The sequence below is a fragment of the Dama dama genome, chromosome 8 (genome assembly GCF_033118175.1).
Source record: "Dama dama isolate Ldn47 chromosome 8, ASM3311817v1, whole genome shotgun sequence".
NCBI lineage: Eukaryota > Metazoa > Chordata > Mammalia > Artiodactyla > Cervidae > Dama > Dama dama.
Genome location: NC_083688.1, coordinates 28289688 through 28308910, shown reverse-complemented (window position 1 = coordinate 28308910; position 19223 = coordinate 28289688). Strand labels below are relative to the sequence as shown.

General features: G+C 38.3%; 2 protein-coding genes and 1 non-coding gene across 3 annotated transcripts in view; 2 read left to right on the top strand and 1 right to left on the bottom strand.

Annotated features, from left to right (window-relative positions):
- The window catches only part of CNOT9 (CCR4-NOT transcription complex subunit 9), a 30617-nt gene extending 12961 nt beyond the window's left edge, over positions 1-17656 (top strand). Inside the window, exons 3-8 of the mRNA XM_061148753.1 lie at positions 648-763; positions 3340-3449; positions 8491-8600; positions 13332-13430; positions 13866-13957; positions 15331-17656. Of these exons, the coding sequence (XP_061004736.1) occupies positions 648-763; positions 3340-3449; positions 8491-8600; positions 13332-13430; positions 13866-13957; positions 15331-15499 (696 nt within the window). The 3' untranslated portion in view covers positions 15500-17656. The remainder of the gene's footprint in view (positions 1-647; positions 764-3339; positions 3450-8490; positions 8601-13331; positions 13431-13865; positions 13958-15330) is intronic.
- LOC133061056 (small nucleolar RNA SNORA72) lies at positions 2185-2316 on the top strand. The gene has a single exon (XR_009693894.1). It is a non-coding gene; the product is annotated as a small nucleolar RNA SNORA72 (small nucleolar RNA).
- Positions 3462-5868, bottom strand: LOC133060873 (small ribosomal subunit protein uS19-like). Its single transcript, XM_061148754.1, has one exon. The coding sequence runs from the start codon at positions 4629-4631 to the stop codon at positions 4194-4196; it is 438 nt and encodes a 145-aa protein (XP_061004737.1). The 5' UTR covers positions 4632-5868; the 3' UTR covers positions 3462-4193.
- Positions 17657-19223: the final 1567 nt, after the last annotated feature.

Here is a 19223-nt window from a genome sequence, read left to right as displayed (position 1 = left end):
TAAAGTATTGTCCACCTTCCTAATAATTAGATTAATTTTTAAAATCTGTTGAGTAAATTCATATTCTATCCGTACTGCATGTACCCACGAAACTAGTCTTTCTTATGGGAACATTTTCTGTGTAAAAATTTTACAGTTAAGATAAATGGAATTGTGTTCAGTAAATCATCACCTTTTGACAGAGAATACATGTGTTCTCTGCTGTTTGTACATATGCCCGCACATATATGCACTTTCTTATCTCCCCCTTTTTGCACTTGCTACATGACCAAACAGAAACTTCGTTATGAGCTAAAGTGGTTGATTTACTGACATTGCCTGGTCAACTCTCTCATCACTACAAACTAAAGTAGGTTGTTGACAAAAGTGGGGGAAGGGGAGTCCCTCAAGTGAAAGCCTCAGCAAATGATGCAGAATATAGGAAAAAGTGTGGGTAACCACAGTTCCCTCCTTAGAAATCTTCCTAGGGATAATATGTTTCAAATAGTCTCAGTCAGGTATATTTGTGATGAAAGGAATATTGTTTATTTCTGCCTCCTCTTGATGGTTCTGTTCTTATGGGGTATGCAGAATTAAAATTGTTTGCTTTCATACCATGGGAATTAAAGTTATTACATGCTCATATGGTGTTGATTTCCGTTTTTTAGGAAATTGTAAATATATATCCATCTATCAACCCACCCACCTTGACAGCACACCAATCTAACAGAGTTTGCAATGCTCTAGCATTATTGCAATGTGTGGCATCACATCCAGAAACCAGGTAAATACTTTGGATGGGTGTGTGGGTAGAGCTTTGATTGAATGTGGTCCTGAACTACTTCTGAACGATGAGAGGAGGGGCTTGCAGGAGGGCGCACCTGTGTGGGTGTGGGTCTTCAGGACTCCTAGTTTTTTATTCCTGGAGAATTTCTGGTCTCTAATTTCACCAAATTTTGGTGTAGTGGCAATATGGTACTGTTTAACATGTTGTGGGGTATTTTTTTGTTTTTTTAAATTGAAGGATAATTGCTTTAGAGTATTGTGTTGGTTTCTGCCAAACATCAACATGAGTTAACCACAGTAACATGTTCTTTTATAATTGATTTTTTTTGCCTTTTTAAATTGTGGTAAAATATAAATAGCATAAAATATATCATTTGAACCATTTTATTTTATTTACTCATTTATTTTTGGCTGTGTTGTGTTTAGTTGCAACATGTAAGATTTTCATTGTGGCATGCAGGCTTCTCTCTAGTTGTGGCATATGAGCCCAGTTGTCCTGCAGCATGTGGTATCTTAGTTCCCCAACCAGGGATTGAACCCACATCCCCTACATTGCAAGGCAGATTCTTAACCACTGGACCACTAGGGAAGTCCCGATTTTAAGTGTTCAGTTCAGTAGTGTTAAATACATTCATAATGTGCCACTGTCACCAGCATCCATTTCTATAATTCTATTCATCCTGTAAAACTGAAGCTCTGTACCCATTAAACAATAACTTCCCATCCCCTGTCCCCTAGCTCCTGGCAACTACTGTTGTGCTTTCTGTCTGTGATTTTGACTATTCTGAGTGCCTCATTATAAATGGAGTTACATAGTATTTGCCTTCTTGTGATTGGTGTATTTCACTTAACATAATGTCCTCAAGGTTCATCAATACTGTTGGATATGTCAGAATTTCCTTCCTTTTTAAGGCTGAATAATACTGCATTGTCTCATTTACTTTTTAACTGTTGGTAGCAAGGAACTTGAAAGGAGTGGTGATCACCTCTCAGGAAAAGTCAGGTATATAGCTACTTCTTGCTCCTGAATCCTGGTAGGCATCACTGTGCCATGCATGAGGCACAGTGCATGGTATTTAGTAGGAATTCAGCAAGTGTCTATACTCAGCACTTTTTCTCACATAGTAAGCCAGATTTGGCTTCAGAACTTTTTGAAAACAGGATTCTAGTCAACCTCTGTCATAAATGAGAATTGATGTGCAAGTTGAGAAATTTTCCCCTTACTGCTATATCTATCTGACTAAGAAAGGGGAGATTCTGTTCAGAAATCTGCTTTGTGGCTTTTATGGCCTCAAGGTGCTTAATAGTCATCTTATTAAAGCCTTTCCTCTCTTTGTCTAGTTTTCCTTATAAAATCTGAGTGCTGGATTGGCACTGACCTTTTGGAATGTTAGAAACTTTGATAGGAAAATTACTTTTCTGCGAATATTCTCGCTGTTCTGATTTTGTAATAATCAGGGCAGGCTAAACATTCGCTATATTAAGACCATGCATGTGTCCCCAGACCTAGTTCTTTGCCTAGGTCTGGTTTTATAAATGCTGGTGATAAACCAAGTCTGATTTACATGACATATCTTGTGTGGGAATTGTTTGTGACTCTAGGTATCTGATCAACCTTGAGAAATGGTAGCACAGCTAGTGTGATAATTTTTGAAGATAACCATTGCTAGTTTGATGATTACCAGTTGCCATTAAATGAGTTGTAAAAATTATTTAAAAAAAAAGAGAGAATTACTTTTAAGTACTTAAGAAAAATACAATAGTATTTGGTTAAAATTTTGGGGTATTGGCTCTCCTGTAAGGTGTAACTGTTATAAATTATATAAAGTAATAGACTGATTCCATGTTAGTTGTTAAACATACTAGCCACAGATTAAAGTGTTTTTAGGATACTTGGTTTATCTGAAAGCTCTAACAAAGAAGTGTATTTAAGTGTACCAGATAAACCTTGATAGTGGCTGCTTTATTTTGTTGTCTTGGTTTATAAGGTTTTGTCAGCTTGTACCTGTGAATATTATTAATATTGTTATTCAGTCATAAATTAGGTGAGAGAAGACATATAGGAGAATCTCTTGTGCATTTAAGTACATTTTATGACCTATTTTTAAAATTTGCAGTTGGATATTTTATCAGTTTTTAAATACTTGGTACTGGTTTCAGGGGAAATTTTGTGTTCTTTTAACTATTGGTCTAGGCTAGGGTTTCTCAGCCTTGACACTGTTGACATTTTGGGCTGGATTAAATCTTTGTGGTAGGAGGAGGGGGAAGACAGGGGACTGTCCTGTGCACTGTAAGATTTTTAGCAGCATCCCAGCTTCTGCCCAGTGGATGTCAGTCACTTCAGCTGTGACAACTAAAAATATCTCCAGATACTACCACATGCCCCAAGAGGTCAAAATCACCCCAGCTGAGAACCACTGGGCTAGATTAAAGACCAGTAACAGTCTTCCCTAGAGATTCCTCGGTCAAGCAATGTTAAAAGCCTTACAAAATTAAAACCACCTGGAAATTTGAATGTTCAGAATCCTTAGAAATTAACTCTAGGCTCTGAATGCAATTCTTTTTTTCTTTCAGGTCAGCATTTCTTGCAGCACACATCCCACTTTTTTTGTATCCCTTTTTGCACACTGTCAGCAAAACACGACCCTTTGAGTATCTTCGGCTAACCAGTCTTGGAGTTATTGGTAAGTTATTAGGATCATTCTGCAAGCCTGGAATCATCATCATCATTCATAATAGTGGTCTTGGCTTAGGTATTTTGTCTGGTCTTTTATAGCTTTTGTTCACCTATTGTTTATTTTTGTCTTTGGGGTTGAGTCTAATAAAACAGTTTTTACTAATAAATGAATATCAGGAACATGGTTGCTCCTACCAAGTACCATCCTGAGTGTTAGTAAGGCTATGAGGCCCAATATCTCGGATTAAATTCAGTGCATATGTAGAAATGTTTATTAATTGTAGGAAAAGTAAAGTAAAAGAGCATTAATCAACAAAGAATATTATTACAGGAATAAGAGTTTGAGTTTGTTATTTTGGTTTGATTTTTCATCTCTCTCACTTTTAGGCTGTTCTCCCATAATCCCAGGGATTTACCTTCTGTTTTACCTTGTTGAATTTTTGCATGTTAAAGTTAATGTTTTCATATACATTTATTATTGGACATGTATCTAAAATATTTTTTACTCAAGAAAATTATATATTAGCTATTTCAGATCTCATACTCCTAGATACTAAAATCTGTAGATTTGTGAAATGTAAATACATGCAAGAAAATTTCTTTCTTAAATTGCCCTTCCTTTTTTCAGTGTTTTTTTCCTCATAGTTTTTGCTTAACATAATAACCAAATAATAAGAACATCAATTATAGAAACTTTGTTTTGTTAAATTATTATTATTTAGAGAAATCTCTGCTTTTATTGGTCAGCAGGTTACTTGAGGGGGATGAAGCGTGAGGAATGGGTAGCCCCTATACTGGGCCGGCGGTGTTTCACTGGCTTGTAGTTGATGGAGAACTCGCCTAGGTAGTGGCCGATCATCTCAGGCTTGATTTCCACCTGGTTGAAGGTCTTGCCGTTGTAGAGGCCCACCATGCTGCCCACCATTTCGGGCAGAATGATCATGTCGCACAGGGGCATGTTCACCACCTCGGGCTTCTCCATGGGCGGTGCATCTTTCTCGGCCTTGCGCAGCCGCTTCAGCAGCGAGTGCTGCTTCCTCCGCAGGCCGCGGTTCGGCCACTGTCGCCGGCGCGCACTGTATAGCTGCTTCAGTTGCTCATAGGACATGTCCAGCAGCTGGTCGAGGTCTATGCTGCGGTAGGTGACCTTACGGAAGGTCCGCTGCTTCTTCTGTTCCGCTTCCGCCATCTTGCCGGTTCTTCAGAAAGGAGTTAAATTATTATTTTTATATTCAGATGTGTTTCATCCATATAATTGTAAACCATGAATCAGGAAGTAAAATTTGAAAGTTTGGTGTTTCTCAGAAATATTTTATTCTACTTATAAGGAGTAGCTCTTACGCATGTTATGGTTTTATACATCTTCTCCTGAGAAGTCCTCTAATAAGAAACTTTTTTCCCAGTATATTCTTTTCTGCTTTAAGATATAAAAACTTCTCATGTAGGCTTTGAAACATCAGCATGATTCTAGCCAGAGGAAACATTTATGTTCATTGTTCTAATTCAGATCATCCTACTGCTATCATTGGATGATACATTTATGTTAAGATAAAGGTTGATAGTGGGGAGGTGTGAAAAAAAATAGTTGGATGGTATTAAGGTAGTTGTCTCCCCTTGCATATATTTTTAGAAACTCAGTTTCTCCCAAGTCATTTGAAAGAACAGCAGAAGGTGAATGTTTGGGCCTAGACTCTTTCCTACAGTTCAAGGCTTATCAGATCAGTTTGAATATAAATGAAGTGATATATAGCATAAATTAGAAAATACCTGAAACTGAGTAAAAATAAAAATACAGCATATCAAAATTTGTAGGATCCAATTAAACCAGAGCTTAGAGGAAAATTTGTATAATTAAATGTATAATTAAATTTGTATAATTTCTTATAATTTGTATAATTAAAAAAAGAAAGAGGTCTTCAGTCAGTGAGCTAAGCTTTTCTTTAAGAAATTAGAAAAAGGAGCAAATTTAACCAGAGCAAAAAAAAGGAAGGAAGGAAATAATAAAGACTAGATATCAATAAAAATGGGAACAGAAAATCAATAGATGAAATCAGTGAAACCAATGGCAGGTTTTTTTTTTACTGAGACATGACAAAAACACTGTATTAGTTTTTGGTATACAACATAATGATTTGGTATATGTATATACTGCAAAGTGACCACTATAGTAAGTTTAGTTAACATCCATCATCACATAGTTACACTTTTTTTTCCCTTGTGATAAGAACTTTTAAGATCACTAACTTAAGATTTCTCTTAGCAGCCTTCAGACATACACTACAGTATTGTTACTGTAGTCACCATGCTATACATTATATCTCTGGATCTTACTTACCCTGTAACTGGAAGTTTATACCTTCTGACCACCTTCACCCATTTCATCCATCCCCAATTTTTTGTTGAAAAAAACAAATTAATAAACCTCTAACCAGACAAACTAGAAAAAAAAAGAAGACACAAATTGCAAATGTGATAAATGAAAGGGGGTACATGTGTAAGACTCCTCAGACAAAAGGATAATAAGATAATACTGCTAATAACTCTCTGTCCATAAATTTGACCACCTAGGTGAAATGACAAATTCTTTGAAAAATACAGTCTGCTAAAGTGCATTAAAAAAGAAAATGTGTAAGACTTTTCCAGAACATGCAGAGGGGACTTCTCAACTCTTGATGAAGCCAGCAATACTCTGATAATAAAAAACAGAAGACTGTAGGCCAGTATCCTTCATGAACATAGATGCAGAAACTCGAGACAATATGGTATATAGTATTATTGTATAGCAGCTGTATTTCAGTTAAAATTTTTTTAAAAGAAGAAAAAATAAAGAATGTCTATGCACAGACAACCTGTATTGAAGAATCAATAGAAAAAAGCTACTAGAACTGGTTAACTTAATAAGGTTGTAGGATACAGAGTTAGTACACAAAACTTAGTCATATTTTGGTATGCTTGAGCTAAATAGGAATTTTACCAAAATATTTGAAAAACTTGGGTGTAAATTTTACAAAATATGTGCAAAGTCTATAGTTACAAACTATAAAGCAATGATAAAAGAAATCGAAGAAAACCTAAATAAATGCAGAGATAAACCATGTTTATCAATTGGTATATCAATGATTCAATGTTATGATGTCATTCTCCCCACAAACGATGTATAGTTTTAGAGCAATTCTAACAAAATTCCAGTAGAAGTTTTTAATAGAAATTGGTGATCCTAGTGAAAGTCTCTCAGTCGTGTCCGACTCTTTGTGAGCCATGGAATTCTCCAGGCTGAATACTGGAGTGGTTAGCCTTTCCCTTCTCCAGGAGATTTTTCCAACCCAGGGATTGAACCCAGGTCTCCCGCACTGCAGGCAGATTCTTTACCAGCTGAGCCACAAGGGAAGCCCTTGGTGATCCTAAGATTATATCTGAAAAGGCAAATGAACTAGAATATCCATTTTTTAAAAGAAAGGATATAAAGTTGGAAGATACAGTCTACCTGATTTCCAGATCTACTGGAAAACTACAAAAGTCAAGATACTGTGGTGTTGGAGAAAATATGGACTTAATAGAGCAGAGTGGAGAGTACAGAAATAGACCCACACAAATAAGGTCAATTGGATTTTTGACAAAGGCACAAAGAGAATTTAGTGAAGAAAGGATAGTCTTTTCAATAAATGGTGGTAGAACAATTGGATATTCGTATGTAAAGTAATGAACCATGACCCTTATCTTGTACTCTATACAAAATTAATTCAAGATGGATTTTAGACCCACATGTAAAAAGTCTAAATGAGATAATAATTTGACGTCTGTTGTAAGCCATGTCAGTTATGGTTTGTGCTGTTTAAAGATGTAGTATTTGTAGATTACCAGTTCTGGTTGAAGCAAATGATACCACTCTCTTCTGAAGTAATTGACTTTTGTTATTACAGGCCTTTGATTAAGGCCTTTGATATAAAAGCTAGCGAAGCATTGGACCACTCAGGAAACAGTCATTTGTTTAATGGGACTTTGCCTCCCTGTATACGGAATGGAGAGGATATCACTGAACTGTGTCTGTCACCTGGTCAGTGGTGTCAGTTTAGAAACCAACAGAGTAGTAGAATTGGGATAATTTTGAAAACTGTTTGTCTAGCTCTTATTTTATTAAAATAGCAGAGGTTTGCAAAGTGAAGGTAACTTTATCAAACTTTGGTGGAACCAGAATTAGAATCTAGGTTTGTGTTTCTTGTTTAGGTATGCCCTACAGTGTTTTGCTTTTTGGGGAAAGAGGGGCAGTTAAATAACCAGGAAGTCATGTTTGTTTATACCTGTTGTGAGTAGGATTTAGACGGCACTGTTTCTTTGTACCTGAGAGTATGCTTTAATACAGATGTAGAACTTTTCTCACTGGGGCTTCCCTGGTGGCTCAGACTGTAAAGAATCTGCCTGCAATGCAGGAGACCTGGATTTGATCCCTGGGGTGGAAAGATCCCCTGGAGAAGGGAATAACAACCCACTACAGTTTTCTTGCCTGAAGAATGGTGGCTCAGGGACATAGAATCCACCTGCCAATGCAGGAGATGCAGATGTGATCCCTGGATCAGGAAGATCCCCTGGAGAAGGAAGTGGCAACCCACTCCAGTATTCTTGCCTGGGAAATCCCATGGACAGAGGAGCCTGGTGGGCTATAGTCCATGGGGTCGCAGAGTCCAACATGATTAAAAAACTAAAACAACAGTGACAACAAGAATTCTTCTCTCTTACCTAAAGTACATGGAGAAGAGATGGTGATATTATTGTGTGATTGTCTACCAAAGTGATAGAACAATTATTTAAGTAGCTAAACTGATGCTAATTATGTGATGGACCAAACTTTGTACCTGATCTTTTAGTATTGACAGTCAACCTGTGCTTTTCTTGCTCCTTTTTTTTTTTAAGCCAGGGTTTGAATCTGATTCTCTGACATATAAACCACAGTTTGTGTTGTATGTTATTTAAGTTCCACAATTAGATGGATGAACAATTTTAGTTGGAAACCCTGACTCTGAAATAATTTCGTTTGTCCGTATTTTCTTTAGGGGCTCTGGTGAAAACAGATGAGCAGGAAGTAATCAACTTTCTATTGACAACAGAAATTATCCCTTTGTGTTTGCGAATTATGGAATCTGGAAGTGAACTTTCTAAAACGGTGTGTGTTTTTATCTTAATTAGATTCTACTTTGTGTTGACTGTTGGACTACTTCTTCATGTTTGAGTTATCTTTTTCTGCCTCCCTTCAGGTTTTTGAAACTTCCCGTGAATGTTTTTTTCTCTTTTGAATAAAAATTGTTATATAATGATGATTTAAGAACCTAGAACCATCAGAAGAATATAAAGTTGAACATTAAATTTCTCCCTTTTATCTGAACCCCCTTATGACTCCACAGGTATATTTTTCCAGACATTTTTTATACATAATCAAGTATGTAGATATATACTTGAGCTTATGCCTGCTTTGTACTTTAACCATGGATGATAATGTAACTAGTTATAGAATTCTCACCTCTGTTTTCCCTCTCAGAACTCCATTATCATAGCCATGTTGTCTTCTGGTACTGAATGTTGTAGTGAAATCTTGAGTCAGCCTAATATTTTCCTTGTCAGATTTTTTTCTGAACGAGCCTACTCATTGTGTCTTTTCTGTTGTCGTTAATTTTTATAGTTTCCCGTTTGTTTTGGCCTCTTGCTTAAGCAACATCGGTTATGCTGTATTGTCTATTTTTCATATGTCTCTTCTCACCCTCTGATTACTTTCTATCTTTAATTTCATATAATGTGATTTTTCTCAAGGCTACTTTTCCATGTTGCTATTTTTAGCAATATCTAACCTCTGCTTCTAAAGTATATCTAGTCACATTGACTAGTCACTTTAGTTTTTTTTTTTTACTTTAATTTTTAATTAGGTAAGTCATTGCTGAGTTGGATGTAAGCAGATGTAATGATTTAAAGTTTGTTGTGAATATGCAATACAAATAAAGTAATAATTCATATGCTACTACAAATGGGTATACAAGCAAATTAATGTAAGTCTTCTACCTTACCTCTCAGTTCTTCTCGGTAGTAACCAGTATTATTACTTTCTTGTAGAATCTTTCTATAAATATTTTATGTATACATGTAGCAGTTTAATTTTGTATTAATTTTTTTCCTCTAGTCTCTGCTTCTCACTTCTCTTGTTGTTTCAGCTCTTCTCTGAATTTTGTATTTTCTTTGAACTTTTTAAAAATGTTTTTTAGAGTTCATATTTGCTCAGTTTCCTTGAAAATGCAGATAAGTATTACTTGCTACTGTTTCTTGGGTTATGTCTCTATAAGGGTTTCCCTGTGGGAGTCTTTCTATCCAGGATTGCTGTTTGTTTAAAAATAATGGATGGAAAGAGAGATGTTATGAGCTGAAGTTGGCAGTTTTTAAGTCAAGTGTTTTGCCTCTGAATACTTTTCCACCCAGCCTGCCAGTTTAGGGTGTGTGTTTTAGGGAGGATTTATACCTCTGTCTTCAACTTTCTACTAAACACACAAAGGATAAGTGACATGTGATCTGTGTTCATGCTTTTCTTTTCTCATTTCTTCCTTAATTTTATTATTTTGTTAATTTCAGTGGATTTCTGGGACACGATTGGAATGGGTACAACTGAATTCTGTTGTTTTTAAATTCATAGTTGCCTGTGAATAGGTATTGTTCAAGTTGGCTTCTTATGGCTGGGACAGAAAAAGATTCATTTCTTCTTTTGTGACATTTCTTCCAGGAGCCCCCATCCTAATGATCCCTCCCCTGTTTTCATTCCTTCCCCATTACTAAAATTAATTCATCCTTGATGTTTAGAAGTTCCCTTTGACCTTTACACTTCAACTAGAATGCTTCTCCTGTCCTGCCTTATTACATGGTTTATAGTCAGTTCCTGGCATGTCTGTCTTCTTTTGCTCCAACGTCTTTGGCAAGCAAAGACCTTGTTGTGTTCAGTTTTCATGTACAAATCCTGAGTTTCAGGCCTTGCTATAGTCGGCACCAGGTAAAACAGAGGTTCTCAATCAAGGCTATGTGACATGATCACCTGTCAAGTGTTCTAAAAACATCAGTGTCCAGGTTCCGTCTCTGACCTACTGAACCATTGTCCAGGGTGATAAAATATGGACATTTGTGTGGTTTTGTTTTTTGTTTTTTTAAATCCCTCTGGGTAAGTGTATAGTATGTTATTCTGGAAAGCTGTTCAGTGGTACCCACTATAAACATGTCTACCCTATGACTCAGCAGTCCCCCTTCTGCATATATACCCAAGAAAAATGAGCTCTACAGAATTCCCTGGAGGTTAGGACTCCATGCTTTCACTGCCAAGGGCCCAGATTCGATCCCTGGTCGAGAAACTAAGGTCCGACAAGTCACATGGCACACACACACCCGCCAAAAATGAGCCCTTATGGGCATTAGAACATGTATAGGAGTGTTTATGTCACTTCTGCTCATGGAAGATAAACTGTAGTGTATTTACAAAATAAGCTACACAGTAGTTAAGAAGAATGGACTGCTGATAATAGGCAGCATAGATGATATTACGTCAGATGAAAGAAGCCAGGCACATATGAGTTCATACTGTATGACCATGTATGTGAAATTCCAGAGTGGTCAGAACCAGTCAGTGAGGATAAAGCAGAGTAGTGACTCCCTCTCAGGGAAGGATATGACTGGGAGAAGGCACAAGGGAATCTTCTGGGGTGCTGAAAATGTTCTATATTTAAAATTTTTATTTTATTTTTATTGAAGTATAGTTTATAGTTGACTTATACAATATTGTGTTAATTTCAGGTATATAGCAGAGTGATTCATATATAGATAAATATTCTTTTTTCGTATATATATATATAGAATATATAGATATATATTCTCTTCCACTGTAGATTATTACAAGATACTGAGTATAGTTCCCTATGCTATACAATTGGTCCTTGTTGGTTATCTGTTTATATTGTTGTTCAGTCACTCAGTTGTGTCTGACTCTTTGCAACTCCATGGACTGCAGCACTCCAGGCTTCCCTGACCATCACCATCTCCCAGAGCTTGCTCAAACTCATGTCCATTAAGTCGGTGATGCCATCCAACCATCTCATCCTCTGTCATCCCCTTTTCCTCCTGCCTTCAATCTTTCTCAGCATCAGGGTCTTTTCTAATGAGTCAGCTTATAGTATTGTATAATGTTCTGTATTTTAGTCTGGTTGTGGTTCACAGATGTGGAACAGGTAAAAGTCAAAATACACTTAAGATTAGTACACTTAACACATTTTACTGTGTATATGTTTGTTTGATATTCTTACTGGTGCTATAAAAGATTGCCACGAGCTTGGTGGCTTAAAACACCACCAGTTTATTCTCTTATGGTTCTGGAACCAGAAACCATAAATCAGTTTAACCAGCTTAAGTCAGGGTGCCCATAAGCATGGCATTGCCTCTGGAGACTCTAGGAGTGAATCTCTTCCCTTGCTTTTTTTTCAGCTTTCTTTTCATTTATATATATATATATATATAATGTTATTTATTTTTGGCTGTGCTGTGTCTTTGTTGCTGCACATGGGCTTTCTCTAATTGCAACAAACGGGGACTCCGCTCTAGTTGTAGTGGGCAGGCTTCTCATTGCAGTGGTTTCTCTTGTTGCAGAGCACAGACTCTAGGCTTAGGCTTCCATAGTTGAGGCTCCTGGGCTCTAGAGCACAGGCTCAGTAGTGGTACATGGGCCCAGTTGCTCTGAGAAATGTGGGATCTTCCCAGATCAGGGATCAAACCCATGTCTCCTGCACTGGCAGGTGAATTGCCTTTTTCAGCTTTTAGAATTGCGTATTTTGGCTGTTCCTCCCTCTTCCATCTTGACAGCCAGCAGTGTAGCATGTTCAAATCTCTGAATCTGTCACATCACCTTCTCTATGGTCACATCTCCCTCCACTTCCCTTTTATAAGAAACCTTGTGATAATAACCTTTAGGGCCCACCTGGATCATCCAAGATGTTAATCCCCCACAAGATTCTTAACAATCACATCTGCAAAGTACCTTTTGCCTTCTGAAAGTAGCATCCCCAGGGTTTAGTGATTACTACCTGGATATGTTCGGGGGCCATTATTTAGCGAACTGCAATGTTATACACCAGTAAAATAGTAAAATAAAACAAATAATTCCCACAGTTGATTCTGATGAGCAGCTAAGGAAGAGAATCATTATAATAATCATTTGACTTGAATTAGAACTTTCTTAATGCCATCTGTGTAAGAGTTAATCAGCTTAAATTGAGCTTAAATTGAGTGTCTTCTTTATTACTGTTGGAACAGTTTTTGAAGGGAGGCTTAAAAATCTTATTTTCTTAAAGGTCTTTAAAGAATAGGAAAAATCTTACCTAACTCATTTGGAAGAGATGAGGCATGGCTGCATTTCTGAAATCATCTTGGCCCATGGAAAAGTGAGGGGCTCTGTGTTTAACTAGGTTTGGATCTCAACTCTGATTTAGTCACTTTGTTGCTTGGGATCTTAACCTGGCAAGTTATTAATTAACAGTTATCCCTGGCACATAGGTGTTCAATAACTAAGAAAACCTCTCTGTTTTTAAGACTCTGATGATTACCTACTCTATTTAAGTAAAATAACAATGGTACCTACCTCATAGATTTATTGTGAAAATAAGATAAGGCATGTTACAGCTTTAGGAAAAATTCTGGCATATAATGTTGAATATAGTAATATATATATATTTTTTGTACTGTGCCTAAGTTGTCATAAGTAAGTTATCTAGAATGCAAGGGCATTTTCTTAGTTTTCTGCTTCATGGTTATTCCTAGGAGAGGAGTAGACAGTTGGAAGACGAGTCTGAGCAATGTTTTAGACTCTAATTTTGTTTTACCCCAGGTTGCCACATTTATCCTCCAGAAGATCCTCTTAGATGACACTGGTTTGGCTTATATATGTCAGACATATGAGCGTTTCTCCCATGTTGCGATGATCTTGGTGAGTTCTTTCCTTTACCTTTTTTATTTTATCAATTTAGCTCTGTTGGGTCTTAGCTGTGGCTTGGGGGATCTTCTGTTGCAGCGCGTAGGCTTCTTTCTAGTTGTGACACCTGGGCTTTAGAGCGCACAGGCTCAGTAGTTGTGTAGGCTTAGTTGCCCCAGGACATGTGGGATCTTAGTTCCCCAACCAGGGATTGAACCCGAGTCCCCCTACATTGTAAGGAGGATTCTTAACCACTGGACTGCCAGGGCTTCTGATCATACAACTTAGTTCCTTTGCAGTCGACACTGAGCTACTTCAGTCTCCCAACAGGAAACAACCACCACGAAACCTTGTATAACAGTTCTTGCAATATCTGGTCTCTGATACCAACTAGGATTATTTTGTGTTTTGTATGTTCTTTCCTACCCCACCTCGTTTTGGGGGAAACAGGGTAAGATGGTCCTGCAGCTATCCAAAGAACCTTCTGCCCGTTTGCTGAAGCACGTAGTAAGATGTTACCTTCGACTCTCAGATAACCCCAGGTAAACATTTATAGAATTTATAGGACTTTGGGGAAATACTCTGATGAGTGTCTTGCCCCATCTCATGTCATGGCTTCTATATCTTTAGGACAGGGAAGGGATTAAACTATATTGAGCTTGTCTGAGACAGATCTTGATTAATTTCTTTTAAAATCTGAAATGCTAAATTTAAAAATGCATCAGAGTATTGTCTCCCCACCGAAACTCTGTACCCTACTGTAATATTCCCAAGAGTTCAGACAGTGAATCTTACGATCCATTATTCCTGTGGTTTGAGCTTTCTGTTCTACTCTAGGCGATAAGAAAGAAAAGTATATTTTCAAAGATCTCTTAAGAAAGGAACAAGCCCAGAGGGCTCTTGAATTGTATCTCTAGTTCTCTTGATTCCTGTAAAGTCCTTGAGCTAATTATTTTACCTCCCTATTTCTCTCTGCCAGAAATCATACATTGTAGATACAGTGCATTTTAGAAAAATTTGACCTTTTGCTTTGTAAATCCATAATTCATGCTGAAAGCCACTTGCTCATATTCTGCTAAACCACATAATGGGATGATTTCTATGTTCCTAGGAATGGGGATAACTTGATTAATGTGAACTCCTGCCACTGAGGTTATTTAAGCCTTAAGTATTTCTTTGACCATTTTCTCCTGTTCTTTAGTGGTTCCTGATTTCACCAAGTTTGAAAATACGTTTATTTAAAACTCTTCCTGTAAAAGAAACTAGGCTAAGTACAAAAGCCATAACTTTAAAAAAAGAAAAAAAGCCTTATAGTTAACATTTAACTTTATGAGTTTTCAGATTTGACTTTTACTGGTAATATTTTAAAGAAAATGAAATATTTGAAAGTTCATCTGATAATAACTTTACGACAGTTTTACTGCTCATCTCTTAAGAGTTTTAACATAAAACTGAAGCTGTTTTTGGAAAGACACAAATTTATATCAGTTTAGAGTTAAAAGTTCATTAACTTATCCTACTATGAATCAGGTCATATCCCCTCTTAATGTTCTGATATTAGAATGTTTTGTTTACTGTCACCCATATATTTTTAACATGAGTATTTCAACAACTGTAATAAATCAGAAAACAGTTTGAAGTAAATTGTTGCATCATTTTATTCTCTTTGCTTTGTCACAAAATTCAATGTAGGGGAAACATTCTGAAAATGTTTACAGACAACAGATCCTGGAGGTCTCTAAGCCTATGTCTAATATAAGCTTTAGAGAATTTTAATGGCTTCTTAAAGTACTTAACAGAGCTATAGATTCCCAGGATTCTATATGTTTATATCTAAGAAAAGGGCTCTTCCCTGTCCCCCACTGTGGGTTTATTTGTTTGGTCTCCCTGGTCGGTTTGTTTGTTTTTGATGTAGGGCACGTGAAGCGCTCAGGCAGTGCCTCCCTGACCAGCTGAAGGACACGACCTTCGCCCAGGTGCTAAAAGATGACACCACCACCAAACGCTGGCTTGCACAACTGGTGAAGAACCTGCAAGAGGGTCAGGTCACTGATCCCCGGGGGATCCCCCTGCCCCCTCAGTGATCCTCTCCCATCCCCTCCCATTACTCCCCCCAAGTTGGGGAAGGGAGGGGGAACCTGCAAGGAAAACAGCTCAGGTTTTATCGCCGACTGGGGATAGACGACCTCAATGCTGAACTGCACTGGAGAAAAGGGGCACGGGACCCCCGCTGAGGTGTATGAGCTGCCATCTCAGGCCGCCTTGAGGACCTGGGCTCCCTCTGCTACTCCCAGGAAACGGGCTCCTGACACAGCAGTCTGCCACCACAGCCAAGGAGGGTGTCAACACCAGCAAATGCTGTATTTGCAGCAGGCCCACAATGACCCTTCTCCCTCACCTCTACCCAGCCACTGGCAGGGAGGGGAGACTGGTGGCGGCAGCAGCGCTCTAGGCACAGTGAACGCCTGGGACCAAGCCATGTGGCGTTTTCTTATTTTGCCTTCCTGGAAGACTCAAGATGTGTCACTTCATCCTCTCTCTCAGTATTTGTTTACTTTGGTTTTTTGTTTTTAATCTTAGAGAGAGATGTGTTTAGTGGACACAAGCTGTAATATTCAGCAAACCTTTGTCAGTTGGCACTGTTTACAAGTCTGTTAGCTGCATAAGCTCAATAAAAAGTTGGTCTGGGCATTACGTCCCCTCTAGGAGGCCAATAGCTGCGTGAGCTGTTGGGGGAAATGGGAGGCAGGGGAAGGATATGAAGCCAAAGGACAGCAGGAATCCACCACCTGTTTCCCTTCCCTTCTCCATACTTCTACCCCCAGTTCTGGATGCCACAAGGACTTTAAACCTTGCTTCTGGCTTTCGCTGCTAGCTTTTCCAAATCTCAGTGCTCTTCCCTTCTTCACTTTCCTAAACTTAAAACAGGCGTCTTAATTCACCAGGCTGTCCTGGAAGGATATTGTATTGAGAGGAGATGATAATGTCACCTTCAGTTCAAGTCCTCAGAGACATTTTCTGGATGACTTTTCAAAGGAAGGTTATCTGGGCTTACGATGATAGGCTTCTTGATCCTATTCTTTGCTTTGGTGTGAATCTACAATTCCAAGTGTCTTCTTGATTGTACTTGAAGCAGTATTAATTGAATGAGTTAATTTTATTCAGATTTAAGACAGAGGACTGGACTCTGCTTGCTCAGTCAGTCTTACTGGGTTTTTTGTTTCTTTTGTTTTGAACACATTCCCTTATGGTCCATGGGAATTACGAGATTGTCCCTATAATATTTTTCACTTTTTCGTACTGTGTCAGAGAATCTCCCTTTCTGCTCTGGATCTTTAAATGACTCTATTCATAATCCAGAGGTTTGAATCTGCAGTCCAATGTAAATTAAATTGCCTTGCTTTCCCCAGTCCTTCCACCTGCCATCACCTACTGTCTCTCTAATCCCCATCTCCAATCAAAGATGGAATTTGCAACCCAACTAGAGAGACCAAATATTTTCAGTCCACATCTTACACAGTTGAAGGTGAGTCTGAACACATTTAGGGAGAGTTACAGGGGGCAGGCTCAGAAAAACCTTTGCAGGGGCAGTTTTGCCAACCCAAGGGCTCTTTCAGGCCGACTTTCACAAAGGGAGCCGGCCTCATTAGTTGGCTTCTGTCTCTCTAGAGCCAAGAAAGTAGTAATGAAATAGCCTAGATTTAGGAAGAGTAGAATGAGCACTTACTCCCCAGCTTTCAAAAATGAAGAGGAGAACCAGGCCTGCTCTCACTAAGCTCAAGCCTGAGGAGAAGAGGCCTTGGAGAAAGCAGAGAACAGCATGGACTGGATAAACGTCTTGACTCCCTGCAGCCCACAGTTTCTGTCCTGCAGAGTCCAGCTAGGGTAACTCTGATTTTTGCCAACCATCTTCCTGCTGAGCCAAAGTTTTCTCATTCCCTCTCCTTTGGGGAAGCAGCTGAGGCCCCAGGCCATGCTCCCTGAGAAATTCTCTTCTCCATCTTTTGGTGCATTGGCCATTGTACTGTGCCAATAGTGTCTTAATTCTTGTACCATCTAATCTCAGCGGGCCTTGGACCCCACGTAGGAGTTGGGGGGAGGGATGGAAATGGGTATTGTTCCTTGTAGTTGGTCCTGATGTCGTGTATGAATAAAGAGACCCCCTCCCCTCATTTTGTGTGTTCCATCTCTCTCACTCCATCAACAGGACTGAAATAAAAATGCTTCTGTTTTTGTAACAATAGTTTTTCATTTAAACTGTGGAGATTGGATTTTGTCAATATGGAGGCGTCTAGGCACTTCGGTCAGATGATCCTCGTCAACCATTTCTCTCTACCTCTGTGCACCCTACATACACACACCGTCCTACAAAGAGGGCAGTGATGGTTCCTTTGTGGATAGGTCCTTTGGGAGAGTCTCACTGATGTTTAAAAGCTGTTTGGGAGACTGGAATGGCCCCTTTTTTCTGATTAAGTATCTTGCTTGAACAGAACCTCACTCCTGGCTGTAGTGGCCAGAACCTAGTACTGGTGTGGGAGAGGCTTCCTTAAATGAAGAGATAAACTTGAAACATTTTATCACCAACTTTAATATCCATTTCCTTCTGGGGTTCAAGACTTCTATCTCCAGACTTGTTTCCATCTCTGTTTCTGGCTCTCAGTGAGACAGAGCCAACCTCTGTTTCCAGCTTCTTTTTTGTGAGGCTTGAGGGCCTTTGTTTCAGTGGTGGAACAGGACAAGGAAAGGTACTGGTACCCTTCAGAGCATACCTTCCTTACTAACGGTATGTATGATTCCCTTGCTGACTATTTCTGCTGCTCAAAGGCTGAGGAAGTGTGAGGGGGAAGAGGAGGAATATGCAAGGTTACTCTATCAAAAGTCCAAGGAAAATATTTGAAATAGGAAACAATAGTATGAAATGACATTTTTCTTCCCTGAATATTGCAGAATTTCATTTTTTTAAAATAAAAGCATGTATTTCAAAAGCAGGTTAAGTTGAACAACACAAACCTAGCTTAACTGACATACATTAAATATTGTAACTCAACCAACAATGCACATATTTGTAATTGCACCAAAAGCTTTCACCAAAATTGATCATAGCTCAACTGTCAAGTAAGCTGTAAGTAAGGAAATTTCCCCCCCAAATTAAAATAATAGTGTTCTCTGAACACAGTGGGATTAAGCTAACAGGGAGAAAACTGGAAAGTCCCTAACTTATAAAACAGACAGTATAATTCTAAATAACCCACTGGTCACAGGAAAAAAAAAAATACAAAGGAAATTAGGAGAAAAAAAATATTAATGAAGATACCTTATGTCAAGAAACTGGGAAAGAAGGACGTCCCTGATAGTCTAGTGGCTAGGACTTGGCAGGGGGCCCAGGTTCAATCCCTGGTCGGGGAACTGAACCACATGTGCTGCAACTAAAAATCCCACCTAGCACAACCAAAAGAAAAAAACCCTGTATGCTGTGGCTGGGGATCCCAAGTGCCACAGCTAGGACCCAGTCCAGCCAAATAAAACATAAAAAGAAACGGAAAGAATAGCAAATTCAAGAAGTAGAAGAAATGCAAAAAAAAAAAAAAAAAAGTGAAATAAAAAACAGATGTACAGTAACAAACCAAAAGTCATTCTCTCGAAAATAGTAAAACTGATAAAGCTGATCTGGAAAAAAAGTCAATGTTAGAAATGAAATAAAGGGACATCACTCGTATCTTAGTCTGATAAAGACTGATCTGGAAAAAAAGTCAATGTTAGAAATGAAATAAAGGGACATCACTCGTATCTTAGTCACTGGTCTCATGA